The sequence below is a fragment of the Microchirus variegatus genome (assembly GCF_963457635.1).
Source record: "Microchirus variegatus genome assembly, chromosome: 6".
In the NCBI taxonomy this organism is placed as follows: Eukaryota; Metazoa; Chordata; class Actinopteri; order Pleuronectiformes; family Soleidae; genus Microchirus; species Microchirus variegatus.
The window spans coordinates 1,946,922-1,971,090 of NC_139807.1; the positions used below are offsets into that span (position 1 = coordinate 1,946,922).

The 24,169-nt window shown below is 38.5% G+C and overlaps 1 protein-coding gene across 1 annotated transcript; it reads right to left on the reverse strand.

Annotated features, from left to right (window-relative positions):
- Window positions 1-18,856: 18,856 nt before the first annotated feature.
- LOC310928745 (uncharacterized protein) lies at window positions 18,857-20,902 on the reverse strand (the record flags this gene model as incomplete). Its single annotated transcript, XM_083891385.1, has 2 exons — window positions 18,857-20,332; window positions 20,731-20,902. The coding sequence occupies 2 exons, from the start codon at window positions 20,900-20,902 to the stop codon at window positions 18,909-18,911; spliced, it is 1,596 nt and encodes a 531-aa protein (XP_083747511.1). The 3' UTR covers window positions 18,857-18,908.
- Between the last annotated feature and the right edge of the window lie 3,267 nt (window positions 20,903-24,169).

The window sequence follows — 24,169 nt, forward strand, 5'->3', positions numbered from 1 at the left end:
CACGGTTGGTGTAGTGGTTAGCACTGTGTGTGTGTGTGGGTTTTCTCCGGGTTCTACGGCTTCCTCCCACAGTCCAAAAACATGCGATATGGGGATTAGGTGAATTGGTCACTTTAAATCGACCGTAGGTGTGAGAATGTGAGTGAATGGTTGTTTGTCTCTATATGGGGCCCTACGATGGAATGGCGAACTGTCCAGGATGTACCCCGCCTATCGCCCAATGTCAGCTGATAAAGGCACAGCACCCCCCGCGACCCTCTGGTGGAGGATAAAGAGGTAGATAATGGATGGATGGATGGATGGATGAATTATGGATTTTCTAAATTCCCTAAACTTTGTAAAGTTCACATGATCTTTGAAGGTCACACTGGTCCAGCACTGTCCCCAAGGAACCCACATGCTCCACCTAACTATAATGGTAGTTTAAACGAAGGGTTTGGTAGGTTGACCACATTCAGTTCAGTCCTCTCTGGACTTGAGTAAGGAGTTGACTGAATTAACCTCTTTTAATCGGTTCCATTTTGGAGTTGTACTAAATGAACCAACAGCTATCCAATCTTAAGCTAACTTCATTCAAATGTTTCTTCAATGCCAAATTGTAATCTATTCCTTTGTGTCTGTAGAGCTTCCACAGCAGCATGTCTGTAAAGAGGAGGAGGTTCTCACTGAGCAGCAGCTCTGTAACCAGGAGAGGAACTCCAGTCTGGACCAAGAGGAACCAGAGTCACTACAGATTAAAGAGGAGCAGGAGGAAATCTGCAGCAGTCGTGAGGGAGAACAGCTTGAAGTGAAGCAGGAGGCTGACACGTTAATGTTGACTCCTGATAATGAGGAAAGTGACCACATGGAACCAGAACCAGACAGTGACCACCAGCTCCTCTCTCACAGCTCTCTTGTAGCTCAGAGTCAAGATCTCACAGGAAGTCACCATGTGGAAAAAAACATAATTGAACACGAGGAAGATGTGGATCTTCAGCACAGGCTCCATGTGAAGTGGGGACCTGTAATAAAGTTACACAGGACAGGTCTGTACAGCCAGGATGTGACTTCTGTTTTACTTTGATCTTCCTCAAACCAAGTTTGTTTTTCACCAAGGTGAGATCTGATTAAGAAATGAAATATATTTTTTCATAATTATAATGCGTCAGTCACAGTTAATGTAGAGCATGAGCTCTACAGCTAGAGCCACACTGGTGCTGTACCCAGTCAGCAGTGCAATGTGTGTCAGCTCTTCTAATAGAGTCCAGTATATATTTATTTATTTTTAAAACAGTTGGCATGTTTTCAATGGAGACTCCTGTGAGGTCACACTTAGTGAACTGTAGGTTTAGACTAATGATGTTCACCCTGCAGGTTTTGTTTTGAGCATTATTCTCGTTTGTCTTCATACGTTTATATTTGACAGTGCTTATTCTTCTCTGTGTTGAAACCTTTTCTTTTGTGTCTGTAGAGCTTCCACAGCAGCATTTCAGTAAAGGGAAGGAGGTTCTCACTGAGCAGCAGCTCTGCAACCAGGAGAGGAATTCCAGTCTGGACCAAGAGGAACCAGAATCCCTACAGATTGAAGCGAAGCAACAGGCTGATACATTAATGTTGACTACTGTTAATGAGGAAAGTGACCATATGGAACCAGAACCAGACAGTGACCACAGCTCTCCTGTAGCTCAGAGTCAAGATCAAACAGGAAGTCACCATGTTGACTCTGCAACTAATAGAAATGCAGAGTCAAAGCCACGCAAGAGACGTAACAGGAAAAAAGTAGAAAAGTTTCACACGTCAAAGATTGAGGCTGAAACTCACAAAGGTAAAAAGTCTTTTAAATGTGACAGTTGTCGAAAACGTTTTGCTTCTAAGTCTCTACTCATTACACATATGAGAGTCCACACAGGAGAGAAACCATTTTCTTGCACAACATGTGGAAAGCGTTTCATTCAAAAGTCAAATTTGACAGTCCATCAAAGAACTCACATAGATGAGAAGCCATATTCCTGTAAATCATGTGGAAAGAGTTTTAGCCGCATGCGGAATTTGCTAATCCACCAAAGAACTCACACAGGTGAAACGCCATATTCGTGTAAATCATGTGGAAAGCGCTTTAAGCATCGTTCAACTTTTGCGGAACATGTTAAAATTCACACAGGTGAGAGGCCATTTTCCTGTACAACATGTGGAAAGACTTTTATTAAGAGTTCTTCTTTGACAGTCCATAAAAGAATTCACACAGGTGAGAAGCCATATTCCTGTTCAACATGTCGAAAGACATTCCGACGGCTTTCCGTATTGAAAGTCCATGAAAGAATTCACACAGGTGAGAAGCCATTTTCCTGTACAACATGTGGAAAGACTTTTAGGCAAGGTAATGGTTTGAGAGACCATAAAAGAACTCACACAGGTGAGAAGCCACATTCCTGTAAATGTGGAAAGAAATTTCGGCGGGTTTCTCAATTGAAAGTCCATGAAAGAATACACTCGGATGAGAAGCCTTTTTCTTGTACAACATGTGGAAAGTCTTTTAAACAGCGTTATGGTGTGACACTCCATAATAGAACTCACACAGGTGAGAAGCCATATTCCTGTAAATCATGTAGTATGTGTTTTAAGTATAGTTCGAATTTGGTGGCACATAATAAGAACTTACACAAGTGAGAAACCATGTTCCTGTGAGATGTGGAAAGGGTTAAGCATTCATTCTGTTTATCCGTCTTAATTAAGTCTGTCACATCTTAACAACATTTATACACATCTACTGTTTTGAAAGGTGCTTTTTTGTTTTTAATATATTATATTATCTTTGGGAGACAGATTAGAGAAAGTAGTTCAGAGCGAATGTCTGTGGAAAGTATTTTGAAGCTTGATTTACACACGTACCACTGAAGCTCCATTGCGACCTCCGTCCACACTTGTGCTTGTGTTATAGTTTGTTCTTATTTCATAAAGAGAAGAGGGTTTTGGGAAGCAAACACAACCGAGCGATCCACCCAGCAGATTGACAACACTCGTTTGTGTGCAAAGGCCTTCACACTCAGGAAGAGGAATGGCTAACGATGGCCACATTTAAGTGTGCAAGTGCAGTTGTTTGTTCAAAAAGAAGTTTCATGCATTCATCCTATATTTGCTACTAAAATAGCAATATCTGCCCAAATTGTATGGAGTTAAGGTTATCTTTAACTGATTTTCTTTAGGAATATTTAAACACTTTCTGATTCTGAATAACGCATCCTATATTTGCTCAGAGCTAGTTGTGATGAAGTTGTTTTTATATTTTAGTGATACCATCATTTGTATTTGTCTTGAATAAAAAACATTTGTATGTGTATATATCTGCCTTCTGTCATTTACCTTCCTGTTCCAACAACATGAATGAATTTTTCTGTCATATTTACAAATGTTGATTAATCGTAATTAATCCATAGTTACCCCATGATAATCACATTAAGTTTTAATTGTTTAACAGCCCTTATTTATTGTCTTCACAGTCCTAGTGTTTTATTATTCACCCTGTAAATTGTTAAATAGTTTGTTTCTACGGTGTAGAAAAGTAATTCCTACACCGTTCACTTGATTTGGAAGTAAATATCCTCAAATTGAAGCTGAAAGTGTACAGTTAAAGCACATCTTGTTTGTTTCATTTCAAATCCATTGTAGTGGTGTATAGAACCCAAAAGAAGAGAATTGTGTTGGTGTCCCACTATTTATGGACCTGACTGTATATCAGTAAAAATGTGTGTGAGGCAGTGAGGATTTCTCTTTAATTATCTTAAATTATCAAAAATGTCCCTGTGCACATCCAATGAAAACATTAGCAGGTGTAATGTGACCATGCGGCTTTAAAGGAATGATTACAGCAGATTCATGTTTTTGCAGAGGTCTGGTCAAGCACTGCGAAGTGGAGTTGACAACAAAGTTAAGTTTCCATGTGTAACCACAAGGGGGCGAGAGAGGTCAGTTTACCATGAAAGCCATTCTGCCAAAAAACATTCGATCCCTTTTATACCACAATAATAATGTCTGAACACGGTGTAGCGGACTGCTTCGGCTTCTGGATTCTGTAAATTCATGTTGAACAAACTATGATTCTAAATTTTCTAAATAAGGGCTAAAATTCGAGATAACGACGGCGACAGAGAAAAGTTTTACAGGCGCTTCTTTGACACAGCGCTCACCCAGCGGAAGTCGACGTCACAAAGCGGAAGTAAACAAACACAGAGCTAGCACATCCATGAGCTAGCAGCGTTAGCTTCGTACTCTGCATGCGGACATTAAAAACATGAGAACGGTGGTGTGTTCAGGTGTCTCAGGTCAAATATGCCCGTTGTTAACGAAGCAGCAGCGATGTCTTCGCTTCAGCAATTCAGGGATTTAATCACCGAGCGACTAACTGCTGCTGCTGAAGAGATATTCGGACACGTCGAAAGAACCGTCGTCGAGTACGAGGAAGAGTTGGATCGTCAGCGCAAACTGTTGGAGATCGTTTACAAACCTCGACTAAAGTTACAGCGAATAGGTCTGTAAAACCACAATGGTCTTCTTCTTTTTTTTTTTTTAAATACTAACAAGTGAATTTGACTCATAATGCACTAATTTCACCGTGTTTTCTACATACATATAACAACATAATCTGTGATGTTACTTAAAGAATAGAACAAAGTGTTTAGTGTATTTAGTTTAGTAGTCGTTTTGTATCCACTGTGTTTTCACTAAAGAGGCAAAAAAGTCAGAATAGCAAAAAACAAAAAAACAAGACACATCTTCATAAAGTTTTCTTGATTTTCCACAATGCATTTTCCTCGACGATGAACAAAACATTTTAAAGTCATTAATAAAACACTCGAAAGAGGGCACTCTTCCCAAGGAACTCACGTGCTCCACCTGCTGGACAATAATAGTAGTTTAAATGAAGGATTTAGTAGGTTGACCACATTCAGTCCAATCATATCTGTTTTTTGTTTTTGTAAAGCGTCTCTGGGTACCTAGAACAGTGCTATATAAAACCTATGTATTATTATTATTATTATTATTATTATCTGGACTTGAGTAAGGAGTTGACTGAATTAACCTTTTTTAATCTGTTCCATTTTGCAGTTGTACTAAATTAACCAAGAACTATCCAATCTTAAACTAACTTCCTTCTAATTTTTCTTCAGTGCCAATTGTAATCTATTCCTTTGTGTCTGTAGAGCTTCCACAGCAGCATGTCTGTAAAGAGGAGGAGGTTCTCGCTGAGCAGCAGCTCTGGAACCAGGAGAGGAACTCCAGTCTGGACCAAGAGGAACCAGAGTCACTACAGATTAAAGAGGAGCCGGAGGAGGCTGTTGTTAACGAAGCAGCGATGTCTTCTCTTCAGCATTCCAGGGATTTAATCACAGAGCGACTAACTGCTGCTGCTGAAGAGATATTCGGACACGCCGAAAGAACCGTCGTCCAGTACGAGAAAGAGTTGGATCGTCAGCGCAAACTGTTGGAGATCGTTTACAAACCTCGACTAAAGTTACAACGAATAGGTCTGTAAAACCTCAATGGTCTTTTTTTGAAATACTAACAAGTCGACGTGACTCATAATCCACTAATTTCACCGTGTTTTCTACATACGTATAAGTATATATACGTGTCTAGTGTATTTAGTTTAGTAGTCGTTTTGTATCCACGGTGTTTTCACTAAAGAGACAAAATTGTAAAGTTAATCCAACAGATTGTTCTCTTTATTATTATTATTCTTTAATTAGGAATATACAAAAAGTAGAGGTTAAGATTCTAAACCTACAAGCAAAAATTAAACAGAATAGGGGAGGGGGGGCACAAAAGGCCAAAACCAAAATAAACAGACGAATAAGGAGCAAAGACATTTGGGGGGGACATGAATCAAAATAACAAAAAACAAGACGCATCTTCATAAAGATTGCTTGCTTTTCCACAGCGCATTTTCCTCGATGATGAACAAAACATTTTAAAGTCATTATCAAAACACTTGGCTCAGAGGGCTTTGTACCTCTCCATTCACGACAATAAGTAGTACCACGTTTATCATGTCAGAAACTGCAGGCATCAGACCATCCAAATAAAATTTAAAAAAATATGGGAAATGATAAAAGTTGCATGAGCAACGATCTTCAGTGATAACCATTTTCTAATGTCCAACCAAAATGTATTAGATACAGGACAGGAGGAAATAAAAGGTGTTCCAATGTTACCTCGATTACACTGCAAAAGGTGCAAGAGTCCAATTCAATCTTTTTTTTAAATAAATTCTGCAACTGGGTAAACCATATTTATTATTTTGAAGTGGGTCTCGTTGACCTTTGGTGAAATAGGCCATTTTATTGAATTTAGAATGTGCTTTAGCCATGCTGGACTCCTGCATCTCTTTATTAATGTTGTGAAACAATTTGGATTTCAGAACAGCACTAATAAATGTTGTTATTACATTTTTTATTGTTAAAATTGGAATTATCTATCGCTAGATTTGGCAACACAGGATAATTGGTTTGTGTAGACATGTGGCAATTATTTGTAACCGTTACACAATAGTTTAATATGTCTCCAATTGTCCAATGAAACTTGCTGCTGCTTACAGAAATGAAATGGAGCCTTATGGTTCATATATGTTTCAATAACCTCCATCATTTCTGTTTATTTACGGGTCCACTCTTTGCTTGTCAATCATCACGTATCCTTCCTTCAGTAATGCTCTCTTCCCCTTTTTCCTGGCGTCCTGGACCAGCGGCCACAGTTCGGTACGAGCCTCCCGGTCTTCTTTAGAGAAGTCTTTCTATGAAGCGGATGTGCATCTCACTGCAAACTCTTGCATCTTTCGACCTTTTCCAGACGTCACCCCGAACAGTTCTCAGTCCGAATTGGATTATGTGATCAGATAACTCGTCCCTCGCCTCGTTATTATGGTGTTGTCATCCGTTCTATGTACAGTGCAGGCGACGCCCCCTCAGACGCTCAATTACATTAACATTCAGAACAAGAGTAAGAATGAAATACATGGAACAGTAGAAGCTAAATGTAAAGTGTTGTCTGCAGAGGACGTAAGCAGACGATTAAACACTGTCGTCTTTGGAGATTAAGATATTGTTAACTTATTAACTTTAGATGTTTAGCTCTGCACAGGGAACTTAAACACTGAGCTGCGTTGTAGCTTGATTACGTCTCAAACCAGGACACAATGTTTACACAATGAATTATGGATTTTCTAAATTCCCTAAACTTTGTAAAGTTCACGTGATCTTTGAAGGTCACACTGGTCCAGCACTGTCCCCAAGAACTCACATGCTCCACCTGTTGGACTATAATGGTAGTTTAAATGTTTGGCAGGTTGACCACATTCAGTCCAATCCTATCTGGACTTGAGTAAGGAGTTGACTGAATTAACCTTTTTAAGAGGTTCCATTTTGCAGTTGTACTAAATTAACCAAGAACTATCCAATCTGAAGCTAACTTCCTTCTAATTTCTCTTCAATGCCAATTGTAATCTATTTCTTTGTGTCTCTTTGTGTCTGTAGAGCTTCCACAGCAGCATGTCTGTAAAGAGGAGGAGGTTCTCACTGAGCAGCAGCTCTGTAACCAGGAGAGGAACTCCAGTCTGGACCAAGAGGAACCAGAGTCACTACAGATTAAAGAGGAGCAGGAGGAAACCTGCATCAGTCATGAGGGAGAACAGCTTGAAGTGAAGCAGGAGGCTGACACGTTAATGTTGACTCCTGATAATGAGGAAAGTGACCACATGGAACCAGAACCAGACAGTGACCACCAGCTCCTCTCTCACAGCTCTCCTGTGGCTCAGAGTCAAGATCTCACAGGAAGTCACCACGTGGAAAAAAACATAATTGAATATGAGGAAGATGTGGATCTTCAGCGCAGACTCCATGTGAAGTGGGGACCTGTAATAAAGTTACACAGGACAGGTCTGTACAGCCAGGATGTGACTTCTTATTTCATTTGATCTTCCTAAAACCAAGTTTGTTTTTCACCAAGGTGAGATCTGATTAAGAAATCAATTAAAGATATTTTTTCATAATTAGAATGCGTCAATCACAGTTAATGTAGAGCATTAGCTCTACAGCTAGAGCCACATTGGTGCTGTACCCAGTCAGCAGTGCAATGTGTGTCAGCTCTTCTAATAGAGTCCAGTATATATTTATTTATTTTTAAAACAGTTGGCATGTTTTCTATGGAGACTCCTGTGAGGTCACACTTAATGAGCTGTAGGTTTAGACTAATGATGTTCACCCTGAAGCTTGTGACTTGAGCATTATTCTTGTTTGTGTTCTATACGTTTATATTTGACAGTGCTTATTCTTCTCTGTGTTGTAACCTATTCCTTTGTGTCTGAAGAGCTTCCACAGCAGCATGTCTGTAAAGAGGAGGAGGTTCTCACTGAGCAGCAGCTCTGTAACCAGGAGAGGAACTCCAGTCTGGACCAAGAGGAACCAGAATCACACATGGAACCAGAACCAGACAGTGACCACCAGTCAAAGCCACGCAAGAGATGTAACGGAAACAAAGTAGAAAACTATCACACGTCAAAGATTGAGTCTGAAACTCACAAAGACAAAAGGTATTTTAAATGTGACACTTGTGGAAAAAGTTTTGCTTTTAAGTCTCAATTCATTACACATATGAGAGTCCACACAGGAGAGAAACTATTTTCTTGCACAACATGTGGAAAAAGTTTTGCTTATACATCTCAACTCATTATACATACGAGAGTCCACACAGGAGATAAACCATTTTCTTGCGCAACATGTGGAAGGGGTTTCGTTCAAAAGTCGCATTTGATAGGCCATGAAATGACGCACACAGGTGAGAAGCCATATATCTGCACAACATGTGGAAATACTTTTTGTCAGCGTTCTAAATTGAAATTACATACAAGAACTCACACAGGTGAGAAGCCCTATTCCTGTAAATCATGTGGTAAGTGTTTTACGCAGCATGGGTCTTTGGTGCAACATGTAAAAATTCACACAGGAGAGAAACCATTTTCTTGCACAACATGTGGAAAAAGTTTTGCTTATACATCTCAACTCATTGTACATACGAGAGTCCACACAGGAGATAAACCATTTTCTTGCACAACATGTGGAAAGGGTTTCATTCATAGGTCGCAGTTGACATCACATGAAATGACGCACACAGGTGAGAAGCCATATTCCTGTACAATATGCGGAAAGTATTTTAGGCATCGTTCGTCTTTGGTGCAGCATGTAAGGGTGCACGCAGGTGTGAAGCCATATTCATGTTCAACATGTGGAAAGACATTTAGTAAGAGTTCTTCTTTGACATTCCATCATCAAACTCACACAGGTGAGAAGCCATATTCCTGTTCAATGTGTGGAAAGACCTTTAAGCAGAATTCTAAATTGACATTACATATAAGAACTCACACAGGTGAGAAGCCTTTTTCCTGTACAACATGTGGAAAGACTTTTAGCCGGAGTGATAACTTGATAGTCCATAAAAGAACTCACACAGTTGAGTAGCTATATTCCTGTGAGATGTGGAAAGTTTTCTAAATATAACTTCAGTTTGATTGGACATGAAATAATTAATTCAGTTTATCCATCTGAAGTCTATCACATCTTTGCAACATTTATCCATATCTTTTACTGTTTTTAAAGGTGCTTTTTGAAGTTAATGTATTGTTTTATTTGGGAGACAGGAAAAAAAAAAGAAAGTAGCTCAGAGCGAATGTCGGTGAAAAGTATTTTGAAGCTTGATTTATACACACGTCCCACTGAAGCTCCATTGCAACCTCTGTCCACACTTGTGCTTGTGTTAGTAAGATAGTTTTTGTGTTAGATAGTTTTTCTTATTTCATAAAAAGAAGCGGGTTTTGGGAAGCAAACACAACCAAGCGATCTGCTCGGCAGAATGACAACACTTGTTGGTGTGCAAAGGCATTTACACTCGGAAATATGAATGGGTAACAATGGCCACATTTAAGTGTGTGCAAGTGCAGTTGTTTGAAAAAAGTTTCATGCATCCGTCCTATTTTTGCTACTAAAATACCAATATCTGCCCAAATTGTTTGGAGTGAAGGTTATCTTTAAAAAATTTCTGATTCTGAATAACACATCCTATATTTACTCAGAGGCAGAGGAGAAATGTGTGGTGTGACCGAGTTGTGATGAATTGTTTTTATATTTTCAGTGATACCATAATTTGTATTTGTCATGAATAAAAATAACAGGTTTAAGCGTGCATATCTGCCTTCTGTCATTAACCTTCCTGTTCCAACAACATGAATACATTTTTCTGTCATATTTAGAAACGTTGATTAATCGTTATTAGTCCATAGTTACAGGTGAAATGAATGTTTGTGTTTTTGCAGAGGTAATTTAATAAATTCAAAAATACTTTGCAGAGAGGAGTTGACAACAAAGTTAAGTTTCCATATGTAACCACAAGGGGGCGAGAGAGGTCAGTTTACCATGAGAGCCATTCTGCCAAAAACATTAGATCCCTATTATACAACAATAAAAACAATGTGTGAAAACGGTGTAGCGGAGTGCTTCAGGTCCGGGATTCTGTAAATTCATGCTGAACCTATGATTCTTAATTTTCTACATCGGAGCTCAAATTTGAGATAAAGATGGCGACAGTTTCGCGATGGCAAAGGTTTTTTAAGGCACTAAGCAACTTTTTATCAATATACTCAGTAGAAATGACTGGTATTGTAACAGCATTGAGATGGATTGAAGAAGTCAAACCCCTTAAGTCAGTCATATGTTTAGACTCCATGGCAGTACTGCAAAGTGTTATATCTGGAAATTCTTTAGGAGAAGACCTAGTTATTGAAGTGAAATACTTACTAGCTAATATTATAAATCTGGGAATTACAGTTTTGTTGGGTACCAGCTCATATCGGGATCAAAAGTAATGAAGTGGCTGATAAAATAGCCAAAAAAGCAAGTTAACTTGATCACATAAGAATTCATATTCCATTGGGGAAAGGAGAAGGAAAAGCTATAATTAAAGTGGAGATTATGAAAAGATAGCAAGAAGAGTGGCAGGATGATTGCAATGGTAGACAATATTTCAATTACAAAAATGGGATTTGACAGAAGAACAGAAGTAGTGTACACAAGACTGAGACACAGGCCTTCATTCAACACTGCAGATATCAGGGAAAAGTGATGGTCTCTGTATCGAATGTAAAATTAAGGATGTAATCAGCATGTATTATTGTACTGTACAAAATATGTTTTCATACAGGAATGGAGTGAGCAGGAAGTAGAAACAGGAATAAACAACATACTGGAAGAACAAGGTATGCAGAGGAAAAGAATAAAAGCCCTCATCAGTTAATTAAAGGTGCATTATGTAATAAATCTAAAGCAACTGGCCAAAAAATCCTCCTAATATATCACAGAGACTCAGGAATAATGTTCATATAACAAACTGAACTCACCAACAACAACAGTACAGACAAAATATTTGCATTAAAAAAAAATCATGTTTATGTTTCTGAAATCATGTTTTGGCGTCATGTGGCGCCACCTACCGCCGTCTACCAATCATTGCAGTCAGTAGAGTCTCAGCTGCCGAGCAACCGCGGGTTGCCAGTTACGTCAGAAAACGAAACCTAAAAGACCTCTGTGTTTTGAATTTGAGTGTAGTAACCGTTTTTGGCCACATTCTTACATATGGCACCAAGAATACACGATTAATGGAAATAATTTAGTGAAATTTATTAACTTATTTTTAAAATTATTTATTATTATTATTATCATTATTATTATTATTATTATTAATAATAATAATGGTTTTTTTCCCTTACAAAAATGAGAATGTGACCTCGTCTATCCCACCCAGTCCCCTTACACACTCCTGTACAGTAGGTGGCGGTATACGCAAACAAAAACTGTTAACCGCGATTAATAAGAAAGAAGAAGAAGACGAAGAAGCAGAAGCAGAAGCTAACTGCTGCGTTAGCTTCGTACTCTGCATGTTAAACGCGTGAACACGGTGGTGTGTTCGTTCGCAGGTAAAAAATATTCCTGTTGTTAACGAAGCAGCGATGTCTTCGCTTCAGCATTTCAGAGATTTAATCACCGAGCGACTAACTGCTGCTGCCGAAGAGATATTCGGACACGTCGAAAGAACCGTCGTCGAGTACGAGGAAGAGTTGGATCGTCAGCGCAAACTGTTGGAGATCGTTTGCAAACAGCGAACAGGTCTGTAAAAGCACAATGGCGTTCTTCCTTTTAAATATACGAACAAGTCAACGTGACTCATAATGCACTAATTTCACCGTGTTTTATAACCAGGGTGCGATTTGTAGGAGGGATGGGAGGATTTCCCCCCATCTGTTTTTCCTATCCCTATCTCTGCTAAATGAATAGCGTGCATAAGTTAGCAGGAGGTTTGATATTCGCTGGATATTCGTTTTCCAAAGACATTTTCTCAATCAACAAATAGACATTTTCCCATTCTGATTGCTGTAGTAGTTGCCAATGGTAGACAGCTACTTACTACAGGTGACGTTTTGTTGATATCTGCCATTATGTTGAAACAGTATGAAATTAAATATTTAAAGAAATTCACCAATAATCAACAAAAATATATTTCCTCATTCTGATTGCTGTCGTAGTTGCCAATCGTAGACAGCTACTTACTACAGGTGAAGTTTTGTTGATATCTGCCATTATTGTGAAACAGTATGAAATTATATATAAAACAACACAACTTTACCTGTAGTAAGTACCCGTCCACCATTGGCAACTACTACAGCAATCAGAATGGGAAAATTGTCTATGCCAGTTGTAATCTATTCCTTTGTGTCTGTAGAGCTTCCACAGCAGCATGTCTGTAAAGAGGAGGAGGTTCTCACTGAGCAGCAGCTCTGGAACCAGGAGAGGAACTCCAGTCTGGACCAAGAGGAACCAGAGTCACTACAGATTAAAGAGGAGCAGGAGGAAATCTGCAGCAGTCGTGAGGGAGAACAGCTTGAAGTGAAGCAGGAGGCTGACACGTTAATGTTGACTCCTGATAATGAGGAAAGTGACCACATGGAACCAGAACCAGACAGTGACCACCAGCTCCTCTCTCACAGCTCTCCTGTGGCTCAGAGTCAAGATCTCACAGGAAATCACCACGTGGAAAAAAACATAATTGAATATGAGGAAGATGTGGATCTTCAGCACAGACTCCATGTGAAGTGGGGACCTGGAATAACATTACAGAGAACAGGTCTGTACAGCCAGGATGTGACTTCTTATTTAAGTTGATCTTTCTCAAACCAAGTTTGTTTTTCACCAATGCGAGATCTGATTAAGAAATCAATGAAAAATATTTTTTCATAATTAGAATGCGTCAGTCACGGTTAATGTAGAGCATTAGCTCTACAGCGAGAGCCACACTGGTGCTGTACCCAGTCAGCAGGGCATTATGTGTCAGCTCTTCTAATAGAGTCCAGTATATATTTATTTATTTTTAAAACATTTGGCATGTTTTCAATGGAGACTCCTGTGAGGTCACACTTAATGAGCTGCAGGTTTAGACTAATGATGTTCACCCTGCAGCAGTGCTTATTCTTCTCTGTGTTGTAACCTATTCCTTTGTGTCTGAAGAGCTTCCACAGCAGCATGTCTGTAAAGAGGAGGAGGTTCTCACTGAGCAGCAGCTCTGTAACCAGGAGAGGAACTCCAGTCTGGACCAAGAGGAACCAGAATCACACATGGAACCAGAACCAGACAGTGACCACCAGTCAAAGCCACGCAAGAGATGTAACGGGAACAAAGTAGAAAACTATCACACGTCAAAGATTGAGTCTGAAACTCACAAAGACAAAAGGTATTTTAAATGTGACACTTGTGGAAAAAGTTTTGCTTTTAAGTCTCAATTCATTACACATACGAGAGTCCACACAGGAGAGAAACCATTTTCTTGCACAACATGTGGAAAAAGTTTTGCTTATACATCTCAACTCATTATACATACGAGAGTCCACACAGGAGATAAACCATTTTCTTGCGCAACATGTGGAAAGGGTTTCGTTCAAAAGTCGCATTTGACAAGCCATGAAATGACGCACACAGGTGAGAAGCCATATATCTGCACAACATGTGGAAATACTTTTAGTCAGCGTTCTAAATTGAAATTACATACAAGAACTCACACAGGTGAGAAGCCTTATTCCTGTAAATCATGTGGTAAGTGTTTTACGCAGCATGGGTCTTTGGTGCAACATGTAAAAATTCACACAGGAGAGACACCATTTTCTTGCACAACATGTGGAAAGGGTTTCATTCATAGGTCGCAGTTGACATCACATGAAATGACGCACACAGGTGAGCAGCCATATTCCTGTACAATATGCGGAAAGTATTTTACGCATCGTTCGTCTTTGGTGCAGCATGTAAGGATTCACTCAGGTGTGAAGCCATATTCATGTTCAACATGTGGAAAGACATTTAGTAAGAGTTCTTCTTTGACGGTCCATAATCGAACTCACACAGGTGAGAAGCCATATTCCTGTTCAACATGTGGAAAGACCTTTAATCAGAATTCTAAATTGACATTACATATAAGAACTCACACAGGTGAGAAGCCTTTTTCCTGTACAACATGTGGAAAGACTTTTAGCCGGACTGGTCACTTGATAGTCCATAAAAGAACTCACACAGTTGAGTAGCTTTATTCCTGTGAGACGTGGAAAGTTTTCTAAATATAACTTCAGTTTGATTGGACATGAAATAATGAATTCAGTTTATCCATCTGAAGTCTATCACATCCTTGTAACATCTATCCATATCTTTTACTGTTTTTAAAGGTGCTTTTTGAAGTTAATGTATTGTTTTATTTGGGAGACAGGAAAAAAAAAAGAAAGTAGCTCAGAGCGAATGTCGGTGAAAAGTATTTTGAAGCTTGATTTATACACACGTCCCACTGAAGCTCCATTGCGACCTCTGTCCACACTTGTGCTTGTGTTAGTAAGATAGTTTTTGTGTTAGATAGTTTTTCTTATTTCATAAAAAGAAGCATCCTATATTTACTCAGGCAGAGGAGAAATGTTTGGTGTGATGTTTTTATATTTTAGTAATACCATCATTTTTATTTGTCATGAACAAAAAAAACAAGTGCATATCTGCCTTCTGTCATTTACCTTCCTGTTCCAACATGAATTAATTTTCTGTCATATTTAGAAATGTTGATTAATTGTAATTAATTCTTTCAAATTAAAGTTTTTGAAGCAAGTTTCTTGTGCTTTTATTATTCACCCAATAATTTGTTAAATAGTTTGTTGATGCCAAAGAGTTTAATTTTCAAACATGGATTATTATTGTCATCCTGTCAATTAAACATGATTTTCATTCATCAAGAGCATGTCTTTTTAATGTTTTATTTTTAATTACCCAGTTAAGAAGCCATATCCTTGTGAAACGTGTAAAGCTTTTTCAATATATATCAGTAAAACATTTTAATTTATCAAGAGAATTCCTTTTCATGTTTTATTTTTAATTACCCAGATAGAAGCCATATCCTTGTGAAACATGTAAAGCTTTTTCAATATATATCAGTAAAAAATGTTAATTTATCAAGAGAATTCCTTTTTATGTTTTATTTTTAATTACCCAGATAGAAGCCATATCCTTGTGAAACATGTAAAGCTTTTTCAATATATATCAGTAAAAAATGTTAATTTATCAAGAGAATTCCTTTTTATGTTTTATTTTTAATTACCCAGATAGAAGCCATATCCTTGTGAAACATGTAAAGCTTTTTCAATATATATCAGTAAAAAAATGTGTTTTATTTGCTTAAATTAGCAGAAATGTCCCTGTGCATATCCAATGAAAACATTCGAAGGTGAAATGTGACCATGTGGCTTTAAATGAATGATTACAGCAGATTCGTGTTTTTGCAGAGGTCTTTGATCATTCCAAAATATTTGCAGAGTGGAGTTGACAACAAAGTTAAGTTTCCATATGTAACCACAAGGGGGCGAGAGAGGTCAGTTTACCTTGAAAGCCATTCTGCCAAAAACATTAGATCCCGAGTAATGATAACTATATAATAATGTCTGAAAACAGTGCTTCGGGTTCGGGATTCTGCAAATTCATGTTGAACAAACTATGATACTAAATGCTCTAAATAAGGGCTAAAATTCGAGATAACGACGGCGACGGAGATAAGTTTTACAGGCGACGCTTCTTTGACACAGCGCTCACCCAGCGGAAGTAGACGTCACAAAGCGGAAGTAAACACAGAGCTAGCCTAGCAGCTAGTTAGCTCCGTACTCCGCATGTTAACAGCGTGAAGATGGTGGTGTGTTGACAGGTAAAAATATTCCTGTTGTTAACGAAGCAGCGATGTCTTCGCTTCAGTATTTCAGAGATTTATTCACCGAGCGACTAACTGCTGCTGCTACTGAAGAGATATTCGGACACGTCGAAAGAACCGTCGTAGAGTACGAGGAAGAGTTGGATCGTCAGCGCAAACTGTTGGAGATCGTTTACAAACCTCGACTAAAGTTACAGCGAATAGGTCTGTAAAACCACAATGGTCTTTTTAAAAATACACTAACAAGTGAATGTGACTCATAATGCACTAATTTCGCCGTGTTTTCTTCATACATATAACAATATATTCAGTCATTTTAAAGTTTAAAGAATAGAACAAAGTGTTTATTTTAACTAGTTTAGTAGTAGTTTTGTATCCACGAGGTTTTGACGAAAGCGACAGAAATGTAAAGTTAACATTCAGAACAGTAGAATGAAATACATGGAATAATAGAAGCTAAATGTAAAGTGAGGAAGTAAACAGACGCTTAAACACTGTCGTCCTTGGAGATGAAGATATTTTTTTTACCAACAGGGACAAAAGATTAACTTTACATGTTTAGCTCTGCACAGTGAACTTAAACACTGAGCTGCGTTGCTATGGTGATGGAACAGTTGGCTTTATTTACAGCATGTACATTCACAGCTAAACCCTCAACTACTTTGGAGAACTTTGTCTCAAACCAGGACACAGTAAAGTTTAAACTGTCTCTAAACTTTGTAAAGTTCACATGACCTTTGAAGGTCACACTGGTCCAGCACTGTCCCCAAGGAACTCACATGCTCCACCTGCTGGACAATAATGATAGTTTAAACTCAGGTTCAGTTCAATCCTATCTGGACTTGAGTAAGGAGTTGACTGAATTAACCTTTTTTTGGTTCCATTTTGCAGTCGTACTAAATTAACCAAGAACTATCCAACCTTAAGCTAACTTCCCACTTACGTCTCTTCAATGCCAGTTGTGATCTATTCCTTTGTGTCTGTAGAGCTTCCACAGCAGCATGTCTGTAGAGAGGAGGAGGTTCTCACTGAGCAGCAGCAGCTCTGGAACCAGGAGAGGAACTCCAGTCTGGACCAAGAGGAACCAGAGTCACTACAGATTAAAGAGGAGCAGGAGGAAACCTGCATCAGTCATGAGGGAGAACAGCTTGAAGTGAAGCAGGAGGCTGACGCGTTAATGTTGAGGAGGAGCAGTAAGGGGTAAGTTCATCATTCGGTTTTCCTATACTGTCTCTGCATATATCAGAGTCACGTTGTGTGAAAGTTTGAAACTTGGTGCATTTGTTCCTCAATGTCATGGTATACTCTACTCGTTCATGTCCTCTCTGGTCCAAATAATTAAAAGGAACTGTTTAGGGGATTTTTAATGCATTTCTTGTAATTTATTATTTTTAACTAGATTTCTAAACATTCAACAGTTTTCACACATAGTCAATGCAAGAATACAAAAGATATGTTGTGCCAATGGACATTAGTAGTGTTGTTGTATCTATAATGCAAATTAAACTTCTGTAAAATGTATTTTCAATTAACCAAAAATAAGTTGTGCAGTTACATCTTTATACCCCTCATTTTTGAAATAGTTGTGTGTGTGTGTATACACACGTGTGTAATGAATTGCGTAAAATAAACCTAAAGCTTATACCAGACACTTATTGATATAAAATCATGGAATGAATGTAAAATCAGCACAGGAATTAAATTCAAAGACTGTTTTAATGGCTTTTGTTAAACTATAAACACAGTTTAACTCTCCTGTGAAATTTAATTTGGCATTTAAAAAGGCATATTGATGTTCGAAACATGTTAGTAAATCTTTACACAGAGAACTACAACACAGAGGATACACTGGTGGGCACTGAAAGAGAGCGCACAATTTAAAAATACGTTAAATTATTTAAATTCATCTCCAAAATTAACGCGTAAATGTTGACAGCACTAATAATCATACATTTGATTCAAAAAGCACTTTTCAAGACACCCAAGCACACTGTACATTAAGATCATAGTACATTACAGTAACGTATATGTTTAAAACAATGTACACAGAAATATTTTACAGAGGGACAGGTGTGCAGGTGGTGATGTTCTTTAAACTTATGACTTTTGAATTGTCGCTTCGGCTGGGATGAGAATCGGCACCTCCAAATCCGAGACCATGGTCCTATGTGGGAAAAGGGTGGAGTGCCTTCTCTGGGTCTGGAATGAGATCCTGCTCCAAGTGGAGGAGTTCAAGTATCTCGGGTGATACAGAATTTTATTGGGAGCCAGGGAAACTGGTGTCAAATAGTAGTGATGTAGTGGATAGAGGGGATTTTGTTGATTATATGGGCACTGGACAATTGGAGAGGGAGGGAGGTTGGAGGGTGGAGGGTGTTAGGTTAACTGGAAAATAAAGCTGGTATATATTGCATTTACAGAGAATATTGCCACAGAGGAGGATATAATGCTGGGATGTGAAAGACAAGCTGGATGAACCAAGTGTGGCCTGAAAAGTATGATTTGAACCAGTGTAGTGGGGTTTGACGGATGCCAGTTAAAGTCTATTTGATTGAAACATTATGGAACCACAAAACACTACTTTGCTTGTATGCGATGAGTTCCTAACTGATACTCGTTTAAGAATGCTCTTCCTCTGTTTTAACCTTTTCATGACTTGAGCTGCAGTCACCTGCATGCTTTCTTTCATGGGCTACCAAATTTGACTTTTGATTAAAAGTCTTACTGCATGTTCCACAGGAAAATGGCTTTTCACCTGTGTGAATTCTTTCATGGACTGTCAAATTCGAATTTTGACGAAAACTCTTTCCACATGTTTTACAGGAAAATGACTTCTCACCTGAGTGAATTCTTTTATGGACTGTTAAACCCCCCGCTTGCCCAAAGCACTTGCCACACGTTTTACAGGAATATGTCTTCTTGCTTGTGTGAGTTCTTCTTTGATGTTCTTTCAAATCCCTCTTTAGCCTAAAGTTCCTTCCACATGTTTTACAGGAATGTGGCTTCTCACTTGTGTGAACTTTTTCATGGACTCTCAATTGCGAACTTTGAATAAAACTCCTTCCACATGTTTTACAGTTATATGGCTTCTCCCCTGTGTGAATTCTTACATGGCCTTTCAAACTGGCCTTAAATCTAAAACGCTTTCCACATGTTTCACATGAATATGACTTCTCACCTGTGTGAATTCTGTCATGGATTATCAAATGTGATTTTTTTCTAAAAGAGTTTCCGCACTTTTTACAGGAATACGGCTTCTCACGCGTGTGAATTCTTTCGTGATGTATCAAATCCACCTTATGTCTAAAACCATTTCCGCACGTTTTACAGGAAAATGGCTTCTCACCTGTGTGCATTCTTAAATGGACTACCAATTGCTGAGCCTGACTGAAACGTTTACCACATGTGTTACATGGATATGGCTTCTCACCTGTGTGAATTCTTTTATGGACTCTCAATTGATAACTCTGCCGAAAAGTCTTTCCACATGTACAGGAATACGGCTTCTCACCTGTGTGGATTCTTTCATGGGCTGTCAAATAAGACTTTTGAATGAAACCCTTTCCACATGTTGTGCAAGAAAACGGTTTCTCTCCTGTGTGGACTCTCGTATGTGTAGTGAATTGAGACTTATAAGCAAAGCTTTTTCCACAAGTGTCACATTTAAAAGACTTTTTACCTTTATCAGTTTTAGACTCAATCTCCGATGTGTGAAATGTTTCTACTTTGTTCCTGGTACGTCTCTTGCGTGGCTTTGACTCTGGAATTCTATTAGACACAGAGTCAACACAGTTACTTCCTGTTTGAGCTTCAGGAGGGCTGTGAGAGAGGAGCTGGTGGACACTGTCTGGTTCTGGTTTCTTGTGATCACTTTCCTCCTCATCAGGAGTCATTAATGTGCCAGCCTCCTGGTTCACTTGAACCAGTTCTCCCTCATGACTGGTGCAGATCGTCTCCTGTTCCACTTTAATCTGTAGTGACTCTGGTTCTTCTTGCTCAGTGGGAACCTCCTCCTCTTTACAGTCATGCTGCTGTGGAAGCTCTACAGACACAAAGGAATAGATTTCAACACAGAGAAAAATAAGCACTGTCAAATATAAACGTACAGAACACAAACGAGAATTATGCCCAAGACAAAAGCTGCAGGGTGAGCATCATTAGTCTAAACCGACAGCTCACTAAGTTTGAACTCACAGGAGTCTTTGAACATACTCAGCAAAACACGGCAGCTGTTTTTAATAATAAATTATACGAAGCCCTGTAGACTGGGTACAGCACCAGTGTGGCTCTAGCTTTAGAGCTTACTCTCTACATTAACTGTAACTGACGCATTATAATTATGAAAAAATGTCTTTCACTGATTTCTTAATCAGATCTAGCCTTGGTGAAAAACAAACTTGGGAAGATCAAAGTAAAACAGAAGCCACATCCTGTACAGACCTGTACTCGTTATTACAGGTTCCCACTCCACATGGAGTCTGTGCTGAAGATCCACATCCTCACAGTCCTCATATTCAATTATGTTGATGTTAATGTTATTTCCCACATGGTTGCTTCCTGTGTGATCCTGGTCACTGTCTGGTTCTGGTTCCATCTCATGCAGGGTGATCATGCAGATTTCCTCCTGCTCCTCTTTAATCTGCAGTGACTCTGTTTCCTCTTGGTCCAGACTGGAGTTCCTCTCCTGGTTGCAGATCTGCTGCTCAGTGAGAACCTCCTCCTCTTTACAGACATGCTGCTGTGGAAGCTCTACAGACACAAAGAGACACAAAGGAATAGATTACAATTGGCATTGAAGAAAATTTAGAAGGAAGCTAGCTTTGTAGTTTTTATATATACACAATCACTACAAAATGTAAACAATAAAAAACTTGCAGGCTTGCAGAAACTCTGACACATGCATACACACATTGATTGGACAGAGGAGAAACTGTGACCCCGATGGCAGACGGATCAACAACCAAAAACCCGGGCTCCAGACTGCGACCAAATGGTCCATGATGCCGTTAGCCCTGCGTCTTGCACATTTGCCTCACTGCCGATGGGACGTGCACTGTATCCTGCCCGTTTGCTGTTCCCCCTCCCAGTCTCCGCTACAGAGCACATAAAGTATTTGCGCTGCCCCATTGCAACAGAGCCTACACAGACCCATTTTGACATTAAACTAGGCTACAATGACGTGCCACTTCAAACTACAAGAAAAGGGCGACTTTCAGTTCATCTGTTTACGTGCACCAGTGCAGTAGCCCACATGGGAAAAGACCACTTTGACCAATCGTTGTGCTCGTTTCCATCCCGGCATCAAACACAAGTGAGGAAATCGATTTTATCACTCTAGGTCCATTTTCCACAGGACGACGGTGCTGAACGCCGTTCCAACTCTTAAATAGCCTGTGTGTGTGTGTGTGTACCTGCAGTTAATAAACAAATGACAAATCTGTTAAAGAGATATTTTTCAGTTATTTGTGTCATGTTAAAGTTCTGTTGGAGGGACATAACATAGCCCTTTGTGACACTCTGCAGTTTAAACACAATATTAGTTAAGTATTGTTTTTAACTGTGAAATGACCAAAAGGTTACAAAGCACTTTGTTTTCAAATAAATGCTTTGATTATTAAATCCTTTGTGGTATGAGACGCATTCTCTGGGAAAATGCGGTTAAGATCACTTTTTCATGAATCTAGGTTTGAGTGCTTCAATTGAGAAAATCTATAATTATGTGATATTTGATATTTAAATTTTTAGAGTTTAATTTCATTCCCATATATTTTTATTGTGAAGAATGCAACTTTAGATACGGTGCTATTCTAAGCAGATGCATTATCATTATTACTGTTGTCAGCGCCGGCCCGAGGCATATTTTTTAAGCATATTAAATAACTTAAGTGACATGAATGAGAGAATAATTAAATACAACAAAATAATTTTTTTTTCTGATTCTGATGCTTGAAAAAAAAAACAGGCAAAGATTAAGTTCATACCCTTACACATTAATAAGCAGCTAATATCATACATTAAGCGATATAACTGAAGTGATGACCTGACCATGCCCTTTCACTGGAGACCTGTGCAGGCATTCACAGCCTTTCGTGCAGCGAAATCCAATTATCAGACCTTACCCAGCAACAAGAAATGCTATTTTCTGATTGGCCGATAAACGGAAGAGTATTTTCAGAGAACTGTCAGATCTGCAATGATCTCTGTGCCACACTGGATCCAGCGTCAGTGCGCACATACACCGGCTGTGATTACAACCAGTGCAGCACAATAACCTACAAAAAGAGTATGCACATGATGAATTTTATTACATTTAATATTTTTAATGAAAACGACAGCCCCCTCTAATCTTTATTTGCAAAAACAAATGACATGATTTCTGTCAAAAAACAGTTGATTTTTAAGTGGTTATACCGAAATATTGGCCTTTTTGTAAGTGGGTATACGACGACACCACTGCAGGCAACACTCTCACAATGCATGCGATATCTGTATGTATACAATTTTTTTTTTTTATTAAAGACCTTTGCGATTTTACAGACCTATTCGCTGTAACTTTATTCGAGGTTTGCAAACGATCTCCAACAGTTTGCGTTGACGATCCAACTCTTCCTCGTACTCTACGACGGTTCTTTCGACGTGTCCGAATATCTCTTCAGCAGCAGCAGTTAGTCGCTCTGTGATTAACTGTCTGAAATACTGAAGCGAAGACATCGCTGCTTCGTTGACAACAGGAAGGTTTTACATGTGACACATGAACACACCACCGTCTTCACGAGTTTTATGTCCGAGTACGAAGCTAACGCGGCTAGCTCTTTGTTTATTTACTTCCGCTTTGTGGCGTCTACGTCCGCTTTGGATTTGTTTACTTTCGCTGGGTTAGCTCCGTGTAAATAGTCAATAATAGCCATAGAGGCGCATGTAAACTTTTCCCATGACACTTAGAGATGTGGACATATGCACGTATAAATCTTTATTTTCATTTTTTTTATTAATTCACAGAGTTTGCTTTTTGTAAAACACCCCCAAAGCCTATAAAAATACCGTAGCGCCACCTAACGACTAGGATGACCACATTGTCTTCATGACATGTCTTCTGTACAGTACTATGAGAGTTACTAGAGGATTAGGACCAGATTATTTTAGCAGATGGGTAACACGGATATATGCAGTAGTTTGTTATCTGTGAAATACAAATAAATAAATTAATAAAACTCACATAAAATGGCATGCTATTGATAAATGAAAGATACTTTAAATGACAGGATTACAATAATAATGCATGTATATAAAAAAATTAATTTATTGGCACCAACAAGCTGTTAAAATAAAAACACAAGAATCTTGCACCAATACATTTTATTTACAAGAAATATACACATAGTTTTATTTCCAGGACTGTGAAGACGACAACTCATTTTTTAAAAGAAACAAATCTTTATTGTGACTTTATTTCTCATAGTATCACAACATTATTCTTGTAATATTATGTTTTTTATTATTATGACATAATATTATGACCTTTTTTTCTCATATTATGACCTAATATTCACGTAATATTGCGACTTTTACTCACAATGTAATTTGTGATTCTTGAAAGATAATTTTTTTCCTCTTCAGTTCGGCCCAAAATCATTTTGTGTCTTAAAAAAAAATCACATTTTGTTCCACACTGTACAGTGCAATGTACAGTGTATTTAGAGCTGAACAATGAATCGGTTATTAATCAATTACCAAATTAATCATCAACTATTTTGATAATCGATTAATTGTTTTGAAGCTGTTTTCATTATTAAAACAAAAATTCTGATTGTTTTCGCTTCTTAAATGTGAATATATTCTTGGTTTCTTTGTTCCATATAACAAAAAATCATTAAAACAA